This window comes from Sinohyriopsis cumingii, chromosome 5 (assembly GCF_028554795.1).
Source record: "Sinohyriopsis cumingii isolate HCF-2022 chromosome 5, ASM2855479v2, whole genome shotgun sequence".
Lineage (NCBI taxonomy): Eukaryota > Metazoa > Mollusca > Bivalvia > Unionida > Unionidae > Sinohyriopsis > Sinohyriopsis cumingii.
In genome coordinates, this window is record NC_142965.1 from 26633597 (window position 1) to 26654446 (window position 20850).

The 20850-nt window shown below is 33.4% G+C and overlaps 1 protein-coding gene across 1 annotated transcript; it reads right to left on the reverse strand.

The window, feature by feature from the left end:
* Nucleotides 1-499: 499 nt before the first annotated feature.
* On the reverse strand, nucleotides 500-20614 carry LOC149798831 (transient receptor potential cation channel subfamily M member 2-like). The gene is made up of 8 exons (XM_089957725.1): nucleotides 20447-20614; nucleotides 19180-19336; nucleotides 16829-17034; nucleotides 13383-13506; nucleotides 12240-12369; nucleotides 10679-10741; nucleotides 10104-10211; nucleotides 500-6342 (listed from the first exon to the last, which is right to left on the reverse strand). The coding sequence occupies exons 1-8, from the start codon at nucleotides 20463-20465 to the stop codon at nucleotides 6322-6324; spliced, it is 828 nt and encodes a 275-aa protein (XP_089813851.1). The 5' UTR covers nucleotides 20466-20614; the 3' UTR covers nucleotides 500-6321.
* Between the last annotated feature and the right edge of the window lie 236 nt (nucleotides 20615-20850).

Genomic DNA, 20850 nt, shown 5'->3' on the forward strand with positions numbered 1-20850 from the left:
GCTTTAATGTGGGTGGGCATAACATCCTTCTCAAATATACCGCTCGGATGGACTAGTGTTTAGAGCGTCAGCCTCAGATGCGGGCGGTCGCGGGTTCGAACCCCGGCTGAGCCATACCAAAGACTTACAAAAATGGTACTAACAGCTGCCTCGCTTGGCGCTCAGCATAAGAGGTTAGTGTTAGGACTGGTCGGCCTGGTGTCAGGATAATGTGATTGGGTGGGACACCATGCTACATGTCTGCGGCATGATGCTCCAGTGCTAGACATCAATATAAACTGTCACACTGCAGACATCGTAGCGATATGACTGAAACATTGTTAAAGCTACGTTAAAAATCTAAATCACACACACACACACACACACACACACACACACAATCCTTCTCAAATACATGTATATATCAATTAAATGGGTTACATTCCTCCTCCCCCGCCAATGTGGGATGAGATTTATTTTGATGAGGAAAGAGCAAATACCATTTCCTAAACATTTAATGAAGCATGTTTCATCAAATCCTTACATATATTTATATCTTTAACATTGGGTTGCCACCACAATACAGCCGCTGACAACATCATCGATTGTGATATGATGCCAGTTATCTGAATATAGATATGTTTCTGAAATAATCAATTTTTATGAAACAAAACCGAAAATTTAGTTACTGCTAAGTGATTTTATTTCATCCACAAGTTTAGTATTTAATGCAAAAACTGTTAGGTTTATACAAAAACTGTTAGTATGCCATCGAACATTATAGATCAGTTTATAGTTTGCTACACTGTTGTTGTAAAATGTTTAATTAGCTTGCATAACATTTTGTAAGTTAGTTCAAGTCATGACAAAATATAAACTGACCCATTTCGTTCAAGCCTTTAAACAAGGACATCGAGCAATAAAATGTAACTACTAAAGTCATCCAATTCAGTCAATTATTCACGAATTTCACTCTAGTGCTGGTGAATATTTCTATACATAATGTGATAATAAAACAGTTTCAGACAGGTACAAAGGTAATACTTGCTGACAAATACATAGTGCATCATAAATGTTGTGCTAGTTCTCTAGATCTGGTAACAAGACCATGCAGAGGCACTGACAATATACGGAATATGTGGAACAAAGACTGAGATGTGTAAATTGAACACCCCAATATCTATTGTAAATTAAAGTGCAACATTCTAAATGTTACATATGATAATTGAATTACATCTAGGTCACTGATATTTAGTCCTCAACCGGATTATTCAAAACAATTCTGAAAGTTCTAAAAAAGTTACAAATTATCAAATGATTAGGGCGTTGACCCTGAGCTAAAGGTTCAAAGTGAAAATGTTTTGAGATTAACAGTACAAAGCATCAATTATATGTAATTTAGTGGTAGAGACTTCCCATAAAAGGTGGCAAAATCCATACGAGAAGTCAAACCATAGCTGTTGTAAAGGATAGTCACTCTTTACTGCGATAAAATTGGCTGTTTGATTTAATACGTGTCATATGTTGACACATTTTTTGCCATTGGTAGAATAGGCCAATCATAGCTTACGTATCACTAGTGGTTCCAAGGATTTCCAACCCAAGTGGATGATCGTGGACCAGAGCCTTGGCAAGAAAACAAATAAAAAGGTAATGTTGAATGTTATTAAATAGGACGCAGCCAATCCACAAAAAAGATTTTAGTAGTTTGAAATACTAACCAAATATTATCAATTGAGCATTAGTATGATTAGAATCTGCGTACAAATTAAAATTGCGCAATTATTTTAAAGGACTTTAAGTTTTAAGGATTGCACCTTAAATTTAGAACCTGGTAAACTCGAAGAATGTGATATGAAAATTTTCTGGAATCTTTAAAAAAGGTATAAAATATTTATTAATGGTTAAATTTGAACAAAAATATTACAATGTACTCAATAGACTTCTTCTGAACCAACTGTCCCTCAGACACTGGTAATACATGGATTGGGTTAGTTATGTCCACATGAAACTTGTAGCGATCATAGTATTTGGAGAATGTATATTTTCAGACCTCATACGTTTTGTCTGATAATTGAGACCTTTTTTGAATAGACTGAATACGTCAAACTTAATTTTTTTAAAGTACTTATATTTCTGACGTTTCCTGTTTCTACTGATTTTATAATTAACATGACTGTTATTCGTTGATTGAATTCAGAGTACAAAATAACTAGATGTCGAATGATCAAAACACTTTCACTTCTGAAAACTAATATGGAGTGAATACTCTCCTCTTTTGGTATTACTCTTTCCCAGCATTTTCTTTATTGTAAACTGAAGAGGGGCTTGCATCTTATTAATAATTACTGTGCTTCATTAAACAACAAATTATATATACACCCAGAAGTACAGCGGGAAGTTGGTGCATACATAAATTATGTATACTATTAAAATTATATTTATTTTTGATTGACTCAAATATATTATCCAAGAAACAACAATACTAATAATACCACTACTGCTAATACAACAACAACAACAACAACTACTACTACTACTACTACTACAAATATATTCCTAAAGAAAGCATGTCAAAAATGAGTTCAAGCAATCATATAAAGGCTTTTGTTTTAAAATGTAGTCATAATGACATATCAATAAATATGTAAAGAATATTAAACACAGTCTGAATAGAAGAACTGAGTACTACAAAATATCATAATCCATAACAATACTTAAATTAATCTAAAACAATAATATACGGTATTTGCTTCTAGTTCTATGTTATCAAATAAATCAGCATATTAAGTATTAGATTTATGCTTAAAATAAAATTCTGGGATAAAATCCATAAAACAACTTGGCATAGGAATTATAACACAAAAGCATGCTCAATTTTAACAAAGAAGTAAACAACTATATAACTAGTACATTACGCAAGTAACATATTCATTTAAATGATGTTAACGTTAGAACATCCAGCATCTTTTTAAATATCGTTATGTATGCACCAGTGAACAATCTATTATTTAGATTTTCATACATGTTCAAATAATCAAACTATGATAGGTTTTGTTTTGTTTTCTGAGTACATTTTGCAAATTCTTTATAAGAAATATTTCTCTGTATCAAACAGTAGATTCAAAAAAATAATTCAAACGGTTATGGATTGATGATTGTTGAAAACTTATTAAGAAATACAGGATAACAATAGGGTTTGCTTATTTTTGGAATGCATCAATAAATTAGAGTGTGTAGCGAATTACAGTATGGGGAGAATTAGACAATGCAGAATAAGTGTATGACACGTTCGATACATTATATAATATCAATGGAAAAAGACACAAAATAAGAAAATAACTGTAAAAAATGAAATAGTGAAATTTGTAATAGCATACACCTTCTGGCCAAGAACACTTGCTCATAAAGCAATTTTATCCACAATGTTTTATTCCTGATCCATACTCTAATTAATGAGCCTTTACAAACTGATTACAATATTGTGTTCCTTGGTAAGTATTTTCGTATAGTTTATACCAAATATTGGTGACATATTTTTATAATACAGACAAGAGAAAAAAATATAAGATTGGTAACGACAGCTACATATGTATAAAACATGTATCAAGTACCCTCAGTACCAAAATATATTAAATATTAAAGATTGCTGAGAATATGTGTCTTGTCATTTGGACATATGCGCTGGAAAGACCTTATCATTATTGCTGCCACCACCTATGCTACTACATTTGGTATCATGCTTCCCATGGCCTGTGTATTTCTTTAAGAAAGGTTGGTTAAACGTATATTTACATTAAAACAAATTAAATAAACAAGACGACTTTTAAACCTAGAATCCTTGGGATAATTATGTATTTTGTATGTATTTGAGCAACTTATGCACATATCATCATGTGGCATATTAGTAAATGTTAAAATATTTAGTATTTCCCTGCATGTCTGAGAAACATTATAGTTAAACCTGCCAGAATGGACACATCTATAGGAAATATACCTGTTTAATAATGAAAACTTAAAAGCACCATTCTTTAACATAAACTCCAAAGCTAATATCTACACAAGGAATACATGTCCACGAAAAAAAAAATCTTAATTTCCCATGTATATCATTGAAAAACATTCTTCACCGTATAATCAGAATATCTAAATATAAAATGATCTGCATGATTGTATTAATCCTGTTATTGTACGATAAATAATGTTCACTGATGAGGGTTCATAGGCAGTAGTATCCTTTGAATTTGATAGGTGGCAGCACTAATAAACGTAATCCAGTATTATATCCTGTCCTACGGATAATGGATGTTATCTAGCGGAGTTTATAAATACGGAGAGCTGATTTATCTGAGCTAATGATGGAGTTAATCGATTGGTAAACAATATTAAACATCATCACATATGCTCATACGTTCATAAATTATGAACACATTTATTTTCACACAAATTGTTTTCTTGTCTAAAATATTTTGTTAACAGATGCATTTTCAGACAATTATATAATTCAGGAAATTATCAACGTTTTGGGGTAACGAATTCGATCGATATTTAATTGATGGTGGAATATAGGCTTTACACATGTTTTCATCTTTCATGAAACTGTTTATTTTGAATTAAATGAAATAACGTTTCAAACATTTAAAAGTGTTACTACATATTTAAATGAAGAAGTAGCAATTTTGAAATATATTTGTGTGTAAAGAGACAGACACATTTCGTTTTGATACAAAACCAACTGTAAAACTGTAAGGACTAGTTAGTTCTATTGCAGAGATTATCGGTTGTTGCTATATATATATTCTGTATAAGTACCTTTTGTGCACTTCCAGGCTTGATGTTGAAAATTATTATTTTTCATCTTCGATCCCAATACATTTTCGTGTTTCGTTTTCAAAGAAACGTTTCTTCAGCATAAGATAAATTAACAAATTAATGAATGTAAGAAGATATTGACAAAAGAATGTGCAATTTCATCAGGAAAGTAAATAATAATAATAATAATAATAATAATAATAATAATAATAATTCATATGAAACATTAAACAATATGTCTACTTTGTAGAGATTATTTTTACTTATTGGTGATTAACTTTTCAAGTTGTTGCAGGAATCATAACTTTGATTCACATTTTGAAAATGATTTAGGTTTTAGATTAAAAGGGTATTATTATCTTTAGTAGGAAGGTTATGTGTCCTTAATTAAAATGGGCATTTGACTTGATATTATGGCCATACATGCGTGATCTTAATAAATTGTATTGATTTGATTTAAGAGACTTTCAACGCATTAGAGTGTTTTTAGAACAGGGACGTAGAAGAACGATAAGGAGAAATCTGACTTCCCTATTCTTAATACAAATTGAGGATAAGAAAATGAAGCCATTAGCACTAAATTTTGATGTATAATAGATTGGTGATAAACTGGTAGCAGAATGACACAACATTATTAAAATATACTTTATTAAAATATACTTTATTAAAATATACTTTTTATTATCTAATGAGCTGAATTGCAATTTTAGTGGTTTCCAGTACTAATATAATGTTTATATTGGGTCTCTGAATAATATAAATAAAATTACTTGTTTTCGTTTATGTTTATATTATGAATCATTCATTCCTAGAGATAATAAATTACTTAAAATCTGTTCCTGCGAAAGATTAAATTTAAAGAGAGACCAAATATGTCGACCAGATGTTTTTGTGTATCCACCTATAAGGAAGATAGCTGGCCATGATTCGTCATTGTTCTTATGTATGAACAAATAAAATTATAATTGAAAAGAAACATACGCAGTAGTTATCAAACAAATGTCATAGCTGAATGACCCTTTGAGCGATGGGGTTTATGATCCACACATAAAATGCTGATGGGGTGACGGACACATAGAAAGAGTTACAAAACGATTGCATTATCTTCCGATACGCATGGATTTACTGGAGGAGAAGAAAATCACGGTGAGTCTGCTATGTCCAAAATGCTCTAGAGTTCAATAGATCACTTTGTACTGACTGCCTTGTTTACTCAAAGTAGGGCATAGTCAGTCAGCAGCAAAACGTAAATGGTTACATAGTTTATCACATAATTTGGAAGCTCTTGGAGCCATATTCTAATGTCCAATCGGTACTGGAAAAGTCGTCTTGGCCACCACTGAAAATACAGTTTCTCTAAAAGGAATACACGAAAATGCCTTCTATTCCAACCAATGTCTCATCATTATTTGACAGGTTCCCTGTGTAAGTTCTAATCTAGAAATCCTTGAAAGTTAAGACATCCAACGTTTCTGCCACCAAATTCGGGAAGTTATTATGATCACCTTGAAATGACAGCGCCCGAAGCAATCAATCGTTTTCCGATTGGACCTGTAAAAATAATAATAGTAAAAGTTAAAAATATTAATTGCAAATATTCACATCAACCCATGTCACATTATTCTTTCCTAAATATTATACATCTCACTAAGTCACTTGTCACCAACAGGCCAATACACAGGGTGATCTCACATAACTGGCAAACAAGACCTTGCTTTCATCTGCACCAGTGAGATCAAATATGCTTTTAAATAATATCTCAGGAAAAAAGTAGCTGCATCACATATGCAAAGGAATTAATAATTTCCAAAGTGTCTTTCTTTAAGTGATCCCTGTAGCATCTGTATTTGTTACATTCTGCACCTTCGTGTCATTTTGCACATGAATATTGGGGAAATTGTGGTAACACATTGTGAATGCAGCACACAAAATGACCATTAATGATGTTTGCAATCTTGTACTATTTGTTCCGATTATTAGACAACTTCAGTAAACCATTAAGAATCTTGAATTTAACAGCTTCTTAGTGGTTAACCTTAATTCATGCTTTGGCAGAGTTTGCCATAAGCGAGTCATTGGGTATAAAGGTATATCGAACACTTATCTGAATCCTTAAGTGAATATAGATTTATGACATATGATCCGATATAAATGCAAACCAATGTCGATGACATTGGTGTTCTTGCTGTGGCATGAAACATAACATTTCAATTTTTATTTCATTTTTGCAAGTGTGCAGCAATTTAAAATAAAATATTCATGATGGAAATATATGTATGTACGATGACTGCTTTGTCGCAATATTTAAATGACACGTATATTAAATAAGAATATGTAAAAGTATTATAACGCCATGCGAATAAGTAAATAAATAAGTTCGTAGGAAAATCTCAAACGCACGGATCCCTGACAATGAGAAGGGCCACCTAAATTCCACTTAAAGTTCAACTGGTTAGGACAGATATAGAAACCACTTGTTTTACCAGCAATATATTCAAATGCATGACGCATTTTGATAAAATATGAAAGTAGAAGACGCACGAATTAACAATGTCAAATTGTATTCAAGAATATTGAGTATCTACAAACAGGAACTTGTACATGCGACGACTGGACAATCCCGCAACGTCTCAGTGTCATAATGCATACGATGGGAGTAATTCAATGGGAGTGAAAACATAAACGAGGCCAAAATTGCAGAGGAATTATTCTGCACGGCCTGAGGCGAAGCCAAGATCTGTTAATAAATGCACATGCTTATCCCCGTACTGAATTTTCTAGAGGGACTATCAGTGTAGGTTCTATACAACTGACAGTTAAAATTTTCTTACAATAGTGAAACGTAAATGTCATTGTGGTTTTTAAGGCTAATCTTTGGTTAGATACATTTCACCACAAAAGGCTTCTTGTTACTGTACATCATAAGACATAACTGATATCAAATAAATAAATAAATATAAGTGTTTGTTCGTTAGTAAAATATGTGAACAGGTCTGTCATCTAGACGTTCTTTTAAAGAGTTTTAAAGTTAACTGAGCATCATGTGCAAAAGATCTACTGGATGTGAGAAGCACCAGGCTGCTGCACATGATAACAAGGAATACGCGAGGTATCTTCAAATCCGTCTTCGTGTATAAGTCTATGTTGCAGCCAAGAGGACAAAATCGTAAACCGATGAGAGTATATATTCAGTGACATTCAGCATTACGAAATGTGATTTTTTATAACACGGAATACTAATTGATACTGGCTGTGATACGTAATTTATCGGTGTCATAATTTGATGCCACAAATATCATAAGTAATAAAATGTTATAATACTTCATTTGTAACATCACAAAGCAAGCGTCCTTAGCAATGCAAACAATACATGTGAAGCTAGACTATTGGCACACTTCCACCTAAAAGCTCTATTCACTGCAGATGAATCCAAACTCTAAAATCACTGAACACAAGTGCTAAGCAATCACAAATCCTGTTGGCTAAATGTTTGATGTCTCCATGTGAAACACTGCATGACACATGTCGCTGCATTGTGAATGGATACATGGATCGGTTGTATCCCACAACCACATCTTTTTCTCAGAAAAACGTGTGGATACTACCTTTTGTAAATCTTGGCAATATAACATAAGTCTGAGCCTTTAAATGGCATGCATCTGTACAGGATTTGCATTGATCAGCTCAGGTAATAGGTGATGTCGCAAGGTGATTGGACGTGATATGTCACGGTATGACATGTGATACCAGGCCGTACAGTCCTAACACTAACCCCTTAATGCTGAGCGCCAAGCCAGTCAATCACTAGAACAATTTTCATTAGTCTTTGGTATGACTCAGCCGGGTTCGAACCCACCACTACGCTCTAGCCCTTTAAACCACCGAAGCGGTCCATAGAAAGGGAAAGGCAGACGTAGTGTGAGAAAGAAAAAGAGAAATGCAAATGAAGTTAGAAGAAAGACAAATGCAGTTGAAGTAAAAATAAGATAGATTGGACAGGTGGAGAACTCTCTGCGTATACGTATCAGTTCAGGTTTTGATGTGATCAGAAAAATTTGATTTTAGTTCCCATATTTTTAATGACAAAACAGATCAATAATATTCTCATTTGGATACAATTACTGATAATTTTAAAATCGACCTTATTATTACAATATATATATTTTTTTATCACACATCGCGAAATCCACACGTCACTGATGGTACTAGAAAGTGCAGATTATGCTATAGTTAAGGAATACATCTCAAAGAAGTATGAGCTGGTAACTAATGCATATCAACAGAGGTTTATGGATTGTAGAAAATAAGCTACCCACGCAGATGCCTAATTTGCAAGGGAAAAATAACCAATATTTGATAGGTGGTGCTCAGATAAGTATGTTGTTCAAGATTACGATAACCTCAGACAGCTCATATTTGTTGAAGAATGCAAGAATTGCGTTCATAGTGAGGTCAAGCCTTTCCTTCATGGACAAAATATAGAAACTTTGTAAAATGCTGTTTTACTGCTGATCATTATTGACTGATTCATAAGATTTCATTTGTCAGTAAGCCTTCCTCTGAGGAGATATTTGGTAAATTGCCATCTCAGTCTCGTACGAGTTCTTCCAAATCTTTATCTGTCTGAAGTGTTAGGAGCTAAACGTCTGATTAAACACATCTGAATTCCTTATCTCTTCCTACATACACATATTGTAAAACGAAAGGGCACATTATTTCTGATTGTTATAGGTTGAACAATAAGCAACAACATAAAGACATAGCTATATAAGTACTCTTACTTGTAAGACGCCAAAATCACGATGAAGCAAACTTCTAACGATTTGAAAACAAAATAAAATGTTATCTAAAAATAAAAGCATGACGGAAGGGAATATCTAAAACTATCATCATTATTTTGCCTTTTTGTTACGGACGCACTCAACATCAATCTGTTCTGAGATTCATGACGGTCTCAATACTTGTTAATCAGTTGAGATATTATTTTTGAAATATATGTATACTATTGGCGAAATGTTTCTTTGTGTTGCATGTTCTCATCCATATAGGTGGAGTAGCAATAAAAAGATTTTGAAGATGACCATTGTCGTGGCAATATCGGACATTAGATGAACACTTTATTGGCTGATATCTAAGCAGACAATCGGATTATTGTTTGTATAAAATTTATTGGTAGTAAGAGAGGGGTAGTGATAACAAATGTATGCTATATGAAGGACACACAACAGACGACGAATAGCAGACCAACCCACAAGATCTTCGGACATGTGATCAGTTAAATAATATGATAATATATTTTCTGCATCACTGACCTTATTAGCATCCCGCCTAGAACCAAGATCTTCTGCATCACTGACCTTAGGAGTATACCGCCTGGAACCAACAGTATGTTCCCTGAGTGAGTCCTTGATATACTGCATCTGTAATCACAAAACAAATAAGATAAAAATATGACATCACCTACTGTGTTTTCCTTCAAATGGAGTAGCCAATCTTTCTGCCCATTATGTTATGCTCTAATGTATACATGACCGAAGTACCTTCAAAATGTTTCCATGTGCATGTGTAATGCATACCGTGAAGGTAAAATTGTACAGATTTACTAAATACTATAAGGTAATGTGAGAGATTTTTAAGATGACCATTGTAGTGGCAATAAAGGACATCAGAGCGGCACCATCATTATTCGTATCTAAAAAATCTGATTACTGTTTTTATAAAGTTTGATGGAAACCTATCAAGTAGTGTAAGAGGGATAGTGATAACAAACGTGTGTTTAAGTAAGGGCAGACAAATGATGATGAATATCACACCATCCCACAAGGGTCTTCGAGTATGTGACCAGATGAGTTAAATAGTACTGTAAACTATCTTCCGCATCACTGACCTCAGGAATATTCCGGCTGGAACCAAGATTATGTTCCCTGAGTGAGTCCACGATCCACATAAACTGTAAGCACAAAACAAATCAGATAAAAATATAATGTCACCTACTGGGTTGTCCTTCAAAGTGAGCAGACAACCTTTCTACCAATTGTATAAATGACCAAATTACCTTCCAAATGTTTCCAAATTCATTTCTACTGCATAAAATAGGGCTAATATCGTAAGGATTTAGCAAATATTATATAGGTAATGTGAACTATTTTAAAACTAAGGGAATGCTATCATATTTTCTAAGGACATAATTTGTAATAATGTTGCACGAGAATAGTAAAGATATGCATTTCACAATCAGTAGTCCTAGACGATAAAAGATAAATTTTAAAGATGTTGAAAAGACATATGAGTAAGACAAATGAAGCAAAAATATAAAAAATCCAAATAAAGGGTGAACAGATTTTATATAAACTGCATTTGTTTAAAAAGGACACGATTGTCCCTTGTGGTATATACTACTGAAGATTCTTAATCGAGTTCACACATAAAATAAAAAGAACAAGACTTCAACTAACTGTCTGTATTTATTGCATGATTTGAATTGTAACAAGAAAACAATATTAGTTTTCACTAGAGCAAAATATCACAATACTGAATGGCAAATGGTACATATTTTTGGACACAAAAACATGCAAGAAATAATTAACATGATCATTCATAAATTGCATGCAAAGATAAGTAGGTAACCTGTTAAAAGCATTGAAAATTTTAGACATGATCAAATTATTATTTACTGGAAATAAAATGTAATACAATCAAATGCTGAGAAGAACTGTAAGGACTATTGCATATTGGAGCAGATAAGGACACCGGTTATCTTATCACATGTCAAAATAGATAACTGAAGTCCACGATATTGATATATGATGCAGAGAGAGCAAACGACAACGATCTATAAAGAGCGAATACTCCGCCAGTATAATGAGAAAATGCTTCGTTCAGAAGTCTTGTGAAGAGAATCTCAGTTAGAGGTATTTGTAAGATTGATTCACGGCATGCTTACTAGGTAAAAACAACAATAGTAGGCAGTAATTGATGGGACTTAGAACCAAATCCTAAACCCAAAGAGATATTACTCTCATTTCCCGTCCACCTCAACAAAACTATGCCATTTAGCTTCTCTTTGTGCTAAAACTAACCATAAGAGGTATTGACATGTTTATTTAACTGATATGACTGGCTTTATATGCTATTGGATAATCTCATAACTTATTAACATCAAGTAATGGATTTAAAGAAGAAATTAAGATTTCATAAGTTATAAGGTAACTGATTAACTATTTAACTGATTTGACTGGCTTTATATGCTATAGGATAATTTCTTAACTTATTAACATCAAGTAATGTAATTAAAGAAGAAATTAAGATTTGATAAGTTGTAAAGTAACTACTTTACTCACCTGTTTCTCCATACTTTCCAGGATAATCTCCTAACTTATTAACATCAAGTAATGTATTTAAATAAGAAATTAAGATTTCATAAGTTATAAAGTAACTACTTTACTCACCTGTTTCTCCATACTTGAATGAACATCCTCTATTTTTTCAGTCAATACTTGCTGCACATCCTCTATTTTTTCAGTCAATGCTTGCTGCTTCTTTTGCATCTTAGTAATTTTCTTGTCCAGCTGTTCGAATCTGAATTTAATAATAATAATAATAATAATAATAATAATAATAATAATAATAATAAATATCTAAGCATGGTAGCAACATACAGTGAAACCCGATGTGAACACCTGCCATTTATGAACAGAATCGTTATGATTTTGCAATACAAAGTTCATATTCGTGAGCCAACACTTCCTACTCTAGACAAGCGACCAAGATTGTTTGGAAAATATGTATTTGAACCCCTCTAGAGTAACAGTAGCATAACAATAGATTAAACCCTACATACATACATGTCTTGTGGGGGTCACGAGTGGCCGAATGATCTAAAGCGCTCATCGTTACGGATCACTGCCATCACCTCTGTCTGCGTGGGTTCGAGTCTTGGGCTGGGCCAATGTGGGTATGTGAGAAATCTTACCAGTAGCTTTTCGTGGGTCGGTGCTTCTCCCGGGTTTTTCCTCCATCATTTATACTGGCCGCTCTGTATAGCCTATCTTGTGCTGAAAAATGGCGTTAAACCCAACAACAACAACATGTTTTGTGCAGAGTTTGCACGTTGAGTGCAGATAGCTCCTGGACCTGGATGCGCACCAAAATGAAGCAACATGCTGAGCCTGGTAACTGGACTGATCTGCTTTATGATGTAAGCTGCAGACATCAAAGCACTTTTATATGCATGACACAATCATCCATTATAGTGCAATAGTCACTAACATTCATATTATGATACAAAGTTCAATATTTAAATAATTAACAATCATGAACACACAGTGAGTACCACGATTCACATTGCTTGTTTATCTGTTGTAAAGTCCCTCACAATATTGGCAATAAGATAATGAGAGATCAGAATTTTCCTCGAGTCGCTTGTCTTTGGAATTACTATACATATTGACCAGAGGAAAAAAATTTATGCCGTTTCCTCAGAACACGTTATGCAGTATTCTTTTTTGTTTTATCGATGTTATTGTCAGATCACCATATCATCAAACGACTCATGACTGATATTTGACATAGAGACAATGATCTTAACTTACTGCCAAGCTGTTGATTGGTCCGTATCATCTTCAGTTCCTTGTTTCCTGAAGTAGTGAAAGTTGTCAGCAATGCCATTTTCCCACTCACGTAGATCGCTTTCTTTACTCTCACTCATGTCGTTTACTATGAATAAATTTTATATTTTTAGAATGATGAGCAGTGTATATTTAATTAATCATTTAACTGTGAAATTTCAACCATACTGTATTTAATTATAAGGTGGTCACTATAAAGTAAATGGAAGGGATTTAGAGTCTTTCTATCTATCTATCTATCTATCTATCTATCTATCTATCTGTCTGTCTATCTATCTATCTATCCGTCCGTCCATCTGTTTGTCTGTATGTCTGTCTATATATATAAGGAAATTATATTTGTGGTAACTTATTGTAGGTGCTTAACGAAAAGTAACTATTTTAAGGGAGATGTAATTGTCTCACGAATTAAATTTTACTTCTCGTTCTTCAAAGGCACCTCAAATAATAATGTTAATTCAAAGTATCCTTTGAAGACTTTTACCTTTTATTTGGTTCACGTGCTAAATCAGTACGCAATATCTGTACCAAGTACAATTAACTCTACCTTGATTAACTGTATGATGATTGCAAATACTAAACCAGTATACTAATTACAGTATGATAATACGTATATGCTTGCCTACTTATATTGTTGCAATAGTAACTCTAGGAAAAAATGGACTTAAATTGACTTAGTTGAAATTTCTGTAGTTTTATTAGGTAGTGAACAGAAAAATGTCTATGCATTTTAATTATTCTCATTTATGTAAATCATTTTTGTGATAGAAAATGATAATGCAAATGTGATAAGGAAAGGTATATGAAACTGCAGTGATTTCTTATCTGATGTGAATCATCTGTGGAGTCCTGTGTCATGGTAAAACAAATCTCACCAAAACTCATTTTTGTTTGAATATGGTTTGAAAGGAGGATGAGATCCCTAATGTGTACACATTTTTGAGCTTAAAATACTCATTTACTTTTATTTCTGAAAAATATACAACATTAATAGTATGTTTTTACTACCGTTTTTATATAATGACCTTCTCGATGGGATATATATCAAGGTATGTGTTGCGCAAGAAACAACATACTTACACATATCCATTTTTTAACTTGGGTAATTGTTTTGTGCATATTGTGTATTTAAAAATTGTGTCCATGATTGTAGATTCTAATAATTATTCTGTAAACAACATATTACATAGCTAAGTTGCATTTGTGATTTTACAGTGTATTGTACTTAAGATAATGTAAATATAATGAACGCTGGTAGTAGCAGAATTATTAATTTGCATATACCGAAAAACAGGATAGTCTGCCTTGGCTGTGTGCAATTCGGAGCCGTCAAGATTGCTTCAAAACAACATATTCCTCTTATTATCTCGATTATTGTCGACGGCATAGTCAGCCTCTTATACACCCCGTGTAAAAGTCACCAAATGTGGGAGGTTGGCGCCGAAAATAATTCAAACAATGAGAGCAGATCAATCAGATATTGTCGACTTGAGGGCTGTATTTGAATAGGGGCGTGACCCACAATTTAAAATGAAACAGGCTACACTTGTACAGGTTAACTTCACTATTATTTTGAGACTGCTGAGAATTCTGGAATCATACAAAAGCGGGCGTCTGAGTTAGATCATAGTGTTCAAGGAAAAGGAAAATGCATGGTTTAAGTGTATTCTAAAGAAATGTCACTCCCATATTTGTGGTGTCTTATATCTTTAAAGAGAATTGAAATTTGAATTTAAAAAGTTGGTAAAGTAAAGTAAAATGGTACAGTAAAATGATATCTTGGCCGAAGTTTCAGCTTGATTTGATTCAAGTAGAATGTATTACCTCAATTACTGGAATTATGTTTTGGTGTGGATTGTATTTATTAGAATAGAACAAATGTGAAACAACCTTAGATTGATGGTTAAGCGAAGCTGGACCGTAAGTTAGATATATATGTTTTAGTTCTGATTAATATGCTGTTGGTTCTCGCATAGGATTATATCAATATTCAGATAGTTTGTCTGTGTGGGCCTGTGTGTGTGTTCGTGTGATTGTATTACCATATTCATAGACATCATATTATTCATGTGTAGTAGAGCAAGGCATATATGTGTTATGCAAACATATATTTGTGCTGCAAGTTTGACCTTATAAGTTTGGCAGCTCATTAATCTGACGGAAGGTATGTGACAGAGTGAAGAATTTCCAGAAGTTAGAGTAGGTGTGCAATAATATTGTCCCTATTGTATTTTTTCGGAACCCTCAATAGTGCACATACGGGGCGGCAGAATAGTAGGAAAAGCTGGACGTAGGAAGAATTAGAAGGAAGGCGAAAGAAAGAAGAATGGATGAATAGGAAGAAATAGTATGAAGGAGGACGGATGGAAACGGTAGAATGAAGGACGGTGAGAAGGTGCAGATAGATCGAAGCAGAGGAGTATGACAGGAATAGTGACTCTCTCACATGTAGATCGTGAAATTCCAAATGACGAATTAACTTATTAAAGGGGGATTGGGTTAACATTGTCGCTTACTGTATCAAATGTACTAGCAGGAATTGAAGATTTTTTTGTTAAATAAATTTATTTCTTTGATTCTTTACATTTCTATATAAAAATTGTTTTCACTGAGTTTTGAATTGCGATATTCATTCAGAGCGTCAGCTTTGGTTCCTGGGGTTCTAAATTTAATAATGCACATCTGCGATGTTATTTATAATACCGTAGATGTGTATTTACAATAAAAATGCTGACATGACATTTTGAATTTACCAAATTATAGAAGGTTTATTGCTTTTGGCATTATTTGCAAGATATAAATATATATTTTACCGATGATTGGTTAAAGATCGGGTTACCTGAATATATTATTGTGATACATGAAGACTATCAACACAATATCAACACATTAGGATATTCAAGGCCACTGACACATCAGCAGTTTCAATACTGAATTAATTCTCAAAAATATTTTAATCTAGCACTTATGATAGAAGATGTTCGATCACTTAGGATTTGATTCTTAATACTGTAAGTTCTCTCTAAATATTCCCTTTGGATTCTAGGGAAATACATTATTTCTTGAATTTTACTAATCTTGTACTAATCGATTTACTCTGTTCATAAGTTTAAGACCACAGAGTTGCAAAACTATGTAAACAAATTGCAAGCTTTTTAATATGTCAAACGCTCTAACATTTAATTAGCGATTATTCTTAATGAGATGCGGAATATTCAGCATAAAACTAACTTTTCTTCTTCTTGAAAAAATTGCGCTAACAATAAACAAACATACGCTTTATGCGTAACATTAAAAATTACTCATGAACCTCCTTACATGCAATGTAAATATTACAATAAATCAGAAATATTAATGAAAATATTCTTAATCAAGTAATACCCGCTTAATGTAATTTAAACACAACTTACAAAAGGGACCCCTTCTTGGAGCAGAAGAATTATGTTGTGAACACTTTTGACAGTTTTTGACGATGAATACTATCAGCCGGTACACATGCTCAATGACGGTAAACGGAGGGGGCAAAATTGAACGATTGCCATATTCATCAATCAGGTTGTTCAGTTGTAGATTCCAATACAAATCAGTTTTGTACTCCTGATCCCCGAATGCTTCACTGGGTTAGAAACAAAAGAATTGATATTGATTTGCATCATTATGATTAATAATGTTTGATAATAAGTTTAATGTAACTAGTCATGACATATTTAGTACATACTCACATTTAAGTTGCATTGAGTCCAGAAGTTTGAATTTGCATAATACGTCCTGCATTCCAAGTTTAATACTACACTTTATTTCCATATTAATAAAATCTATTGAATACGGAAAATTATAAATAAGAAAAAAGCACTTCTACGCAATGTTCTTCGTATGTTCATCACATTTGGTTGAAATGGCTTGAATGACAGGATAAGTAAGCTCGAAATGGACAGACATGTTATATACTCCTTCTGTTGCATACCGGTCACGTGGGACGAAAATAATACCACATGGAAAAGGGTTTCGTTAGGTTTCGTTGAGTAGTTTACGCCACAGCAACACAAATATATTTAGTGGTTAGAAAACCTAATCATCGCACGTTTCTTTCAGACTTTAATTTATAAAAATCAAAATGTAATTAAAGCATTTTTCAATTGTGAGATGATAATATTTTCCTGCGAAGGTATGCTGCTGCATCAGAGGGTTGATTATTTAAGATGATTGTTTCGTTTTCTGTGGTAAACAGTATTAGTCAGCGGTAGGAGTCCCTTGTCATGTAAACGAAATGAAATCTCATAGTAGTTGAGAGAACGTAACATGCATCAAAATCATTTTAACACAGCAAAAGCATAATGCCTCAGCAACAAAAATAAATGACATTAAAACCATTCTATAAGAATGTTCAATATAATATGATTCGTATACATGTGTGTTGTATTGGTTGATATCCCATGTTAGCATAATTTACAATGTTCCAAGAGATCAAAGACGAAGCTCTGAGATACAATAATGGGCCCGAAGATCCGTACCAAATCTTGACACTACGTAGTGTGCCAGCAGATCTAAAGATCCCGGTATGAAATAGTATTTTGTGAAGGCAGATTAAAAAGTTTTCCCAGATCTTACAATGCATGATGTGTCAGCAGCCACAGACGTAGATTGTGCACTGTATGATGTCGCAGCCGGTCACTAATCCAGATCTGATATTGTGTGTTGGAGGAGATTTGCAGTTAATTCTGAACACCAAAGACTCAAATCTGATTCCATGTAATGTAGGCCTACGTATAATATGAAGGAAATGTACCAGCACTCAATCATGAAAACCATGGATCCAGACATAATGCCACCCAATGCACCTTCATAATACAACTTATATCATATATTGTACCATTAAATCAGCGATCGATCCTTAACACTAACAATCCGAATCTGGTATCACATAATGTTCAAGTACGTTATACCCCTATCCTGAACATCCTTGACTTACCCGGATGTACTAGCACGTGTGTCAGCAGATCAGCACTTAATTTATATTCACCACTGATCCAGACCTCACATAATCAAGCCAGTAAAATAGCACATAGTGCATGAGCTCACGATTACAATTGGACACAGCTGACATTATATATTGTGTCAGCAGATTCAACAACAAGATATTCAATTGAAATTAGAAGCAGAATGGATAACGAAGATGTTTGTTCTGAAAGCACCATACGTATCGGCAGATCTGCGACTATGTTGTTCATATTAACGTTTGAATTAAAGTTTAATTCCATCGAATACAAATATTTTACCGACTAGTATAATCATGTTCTTCCAAGCTCTGAATTATTACATTTTCAGGATCAGACGATGATTCTGAGGTCAGCAATAAAATCCTCGTAGAGCGATATCATTGGAAAGCAATCAAATCATCTTAGAGTGCTATGATTTGACAACGACAGTATATTTTGTCTATACGTTAATGTGCCAACATGCTCAATTAATACTGTTCTGGTACCTCCACTGGCAATTGTTTAAATGCTGTATCACATACCTGACATTCATTTCCTCCTCCATCCCCAGCCCCACCTACATTTTGCTTTCTCCCCTATGTCCCACCCTAGTGTATATTTGTGTACAAAATGTTTCATTATTCTCTACTGGAAGAGAAAAATAATTATATCATACTAATATTGCAATTATAATTTGTTAAATGGTGCAATAGATGGTGCTTTAAATACGAATACAGTAACATATGCGGGTAAGGTAATAGTTTAAAGGCATCCATTATATTTACGTGAACACAGCGACCAGCAGGTTCAGCAGCAAGATGTTACAGATTAACATGTACAATCCCATCAGCAATGGTACAAAATATTTTCCAGAAACCGTTGGACAGCGAGAATAGGTCCCATTTCTATACAATTCTGCATCATTTGTACAGTCCGTAGAACCTTCCGAAAATATAGAAAACATTGTTTAATTTCAATTTTAAATATTTATCTGTCTTAAAATGTGTGTAGACTAATAAGCATATTTAGCATACTTGTAAGAATTATATTGAATGATAAACGTTGCTGACATGAATATTTATTGCAGACAATTGTTATGACATGCAACAGCTTAAACAACGAGACAAAATAGGTCATGAATAAGTGGAACTTTGACACATAAATTAATATATAAATGGAGACCAAAAACACCAGAAAAGAGCTTCTCATTAATGCAGTAGTGGATTTTCCGTGTGACCAGTTTACAGTATAGTATAACAAATGATCAAGTACTAGTGTCGACGATTTAAAAACATTCATTAATAAGGCTTGAAAGAGTGGTCTGGTACTGCAAAAGCAACATTATGTTCAATGAAAAAGTGTATAAGCACACTTTGGTTTTAATGAAGTTCTGTTATTTTTAAGAAACTGCAGTTCTAAATCAGGTTAATGACATCTGAACTAGAGTTATTGTCATGTCTTTGTTATTTAAATATGGGCAAAGAACATGCGTCCTATTATGGAAACAAACTAGCAAATACATGACACGAAGTACAATAAAGTTATTTCTCATCTTTACTGTTTTAGGCGCGTAAGGCCAGACATCTCAATACACTTTGTGCTAATTGTGACGGTTTGGACGTCTTAAATGGCTGAATTTCCGGATCGACATAAACATGATTTTAATATTTTGGATAATACTTTCAGAAATGGTATCATTTAGGAAATATATGCGTGATCACATGGGTAGCGTAAGGAGTCTCGAGTATTTCCGTGATGATACCCTCATAAATTGAAGCGTTTAAGGAAGCTACAGTAGAATTTGGCAGAATGAACCGGTATGGGTACTTTAGTTTGGTTCTCTGACCAATGCTACTGCAAATCCTGATCCGGTCCAAAATACCAAACTTCATAGTACCAAATCTATTTTATATTATTTATATTGCTCCAAATGTCTATACTGTAAGAGCCATTTCAATTAACCGTACGGTAAAATCATAATGGTTCCCAGGTATGTGTTTAGGTACACGGTTCTGTAGAAAAATGACAAATAGGAAATAAAAAGAGCAATACCGTCAATTTCCTCCAACATGAGTTCTCCGTAAATATTCCAGTACGGCCGCCGGAATATAGCAATCAAAGAGTCAAGGTTGAGTTCAGCATTCGGGTACAATATACCATAGGAAGCAACGGCATACGCCACAATAAAAAGCAATATTATCACGAAGAAGTAGGCCAGACTTTGAGCCTGTATAAATAAAATTGTAGTCAATACATGTCTAGATTCACGTAACGTATCATAATGTAGTATTTATTTTAAATACAAACTTAATACTAAAGTTTGTTTCAATCTATATTAATTAAAGAAGTATATTGTGAAGACGTTGAATTTATGGCAAAATTTCTAAATAAATACGTGCGTATAAATTGAAGACGATGGTAAATATCATGTAATACAATGTATACGCCGTCCAAGG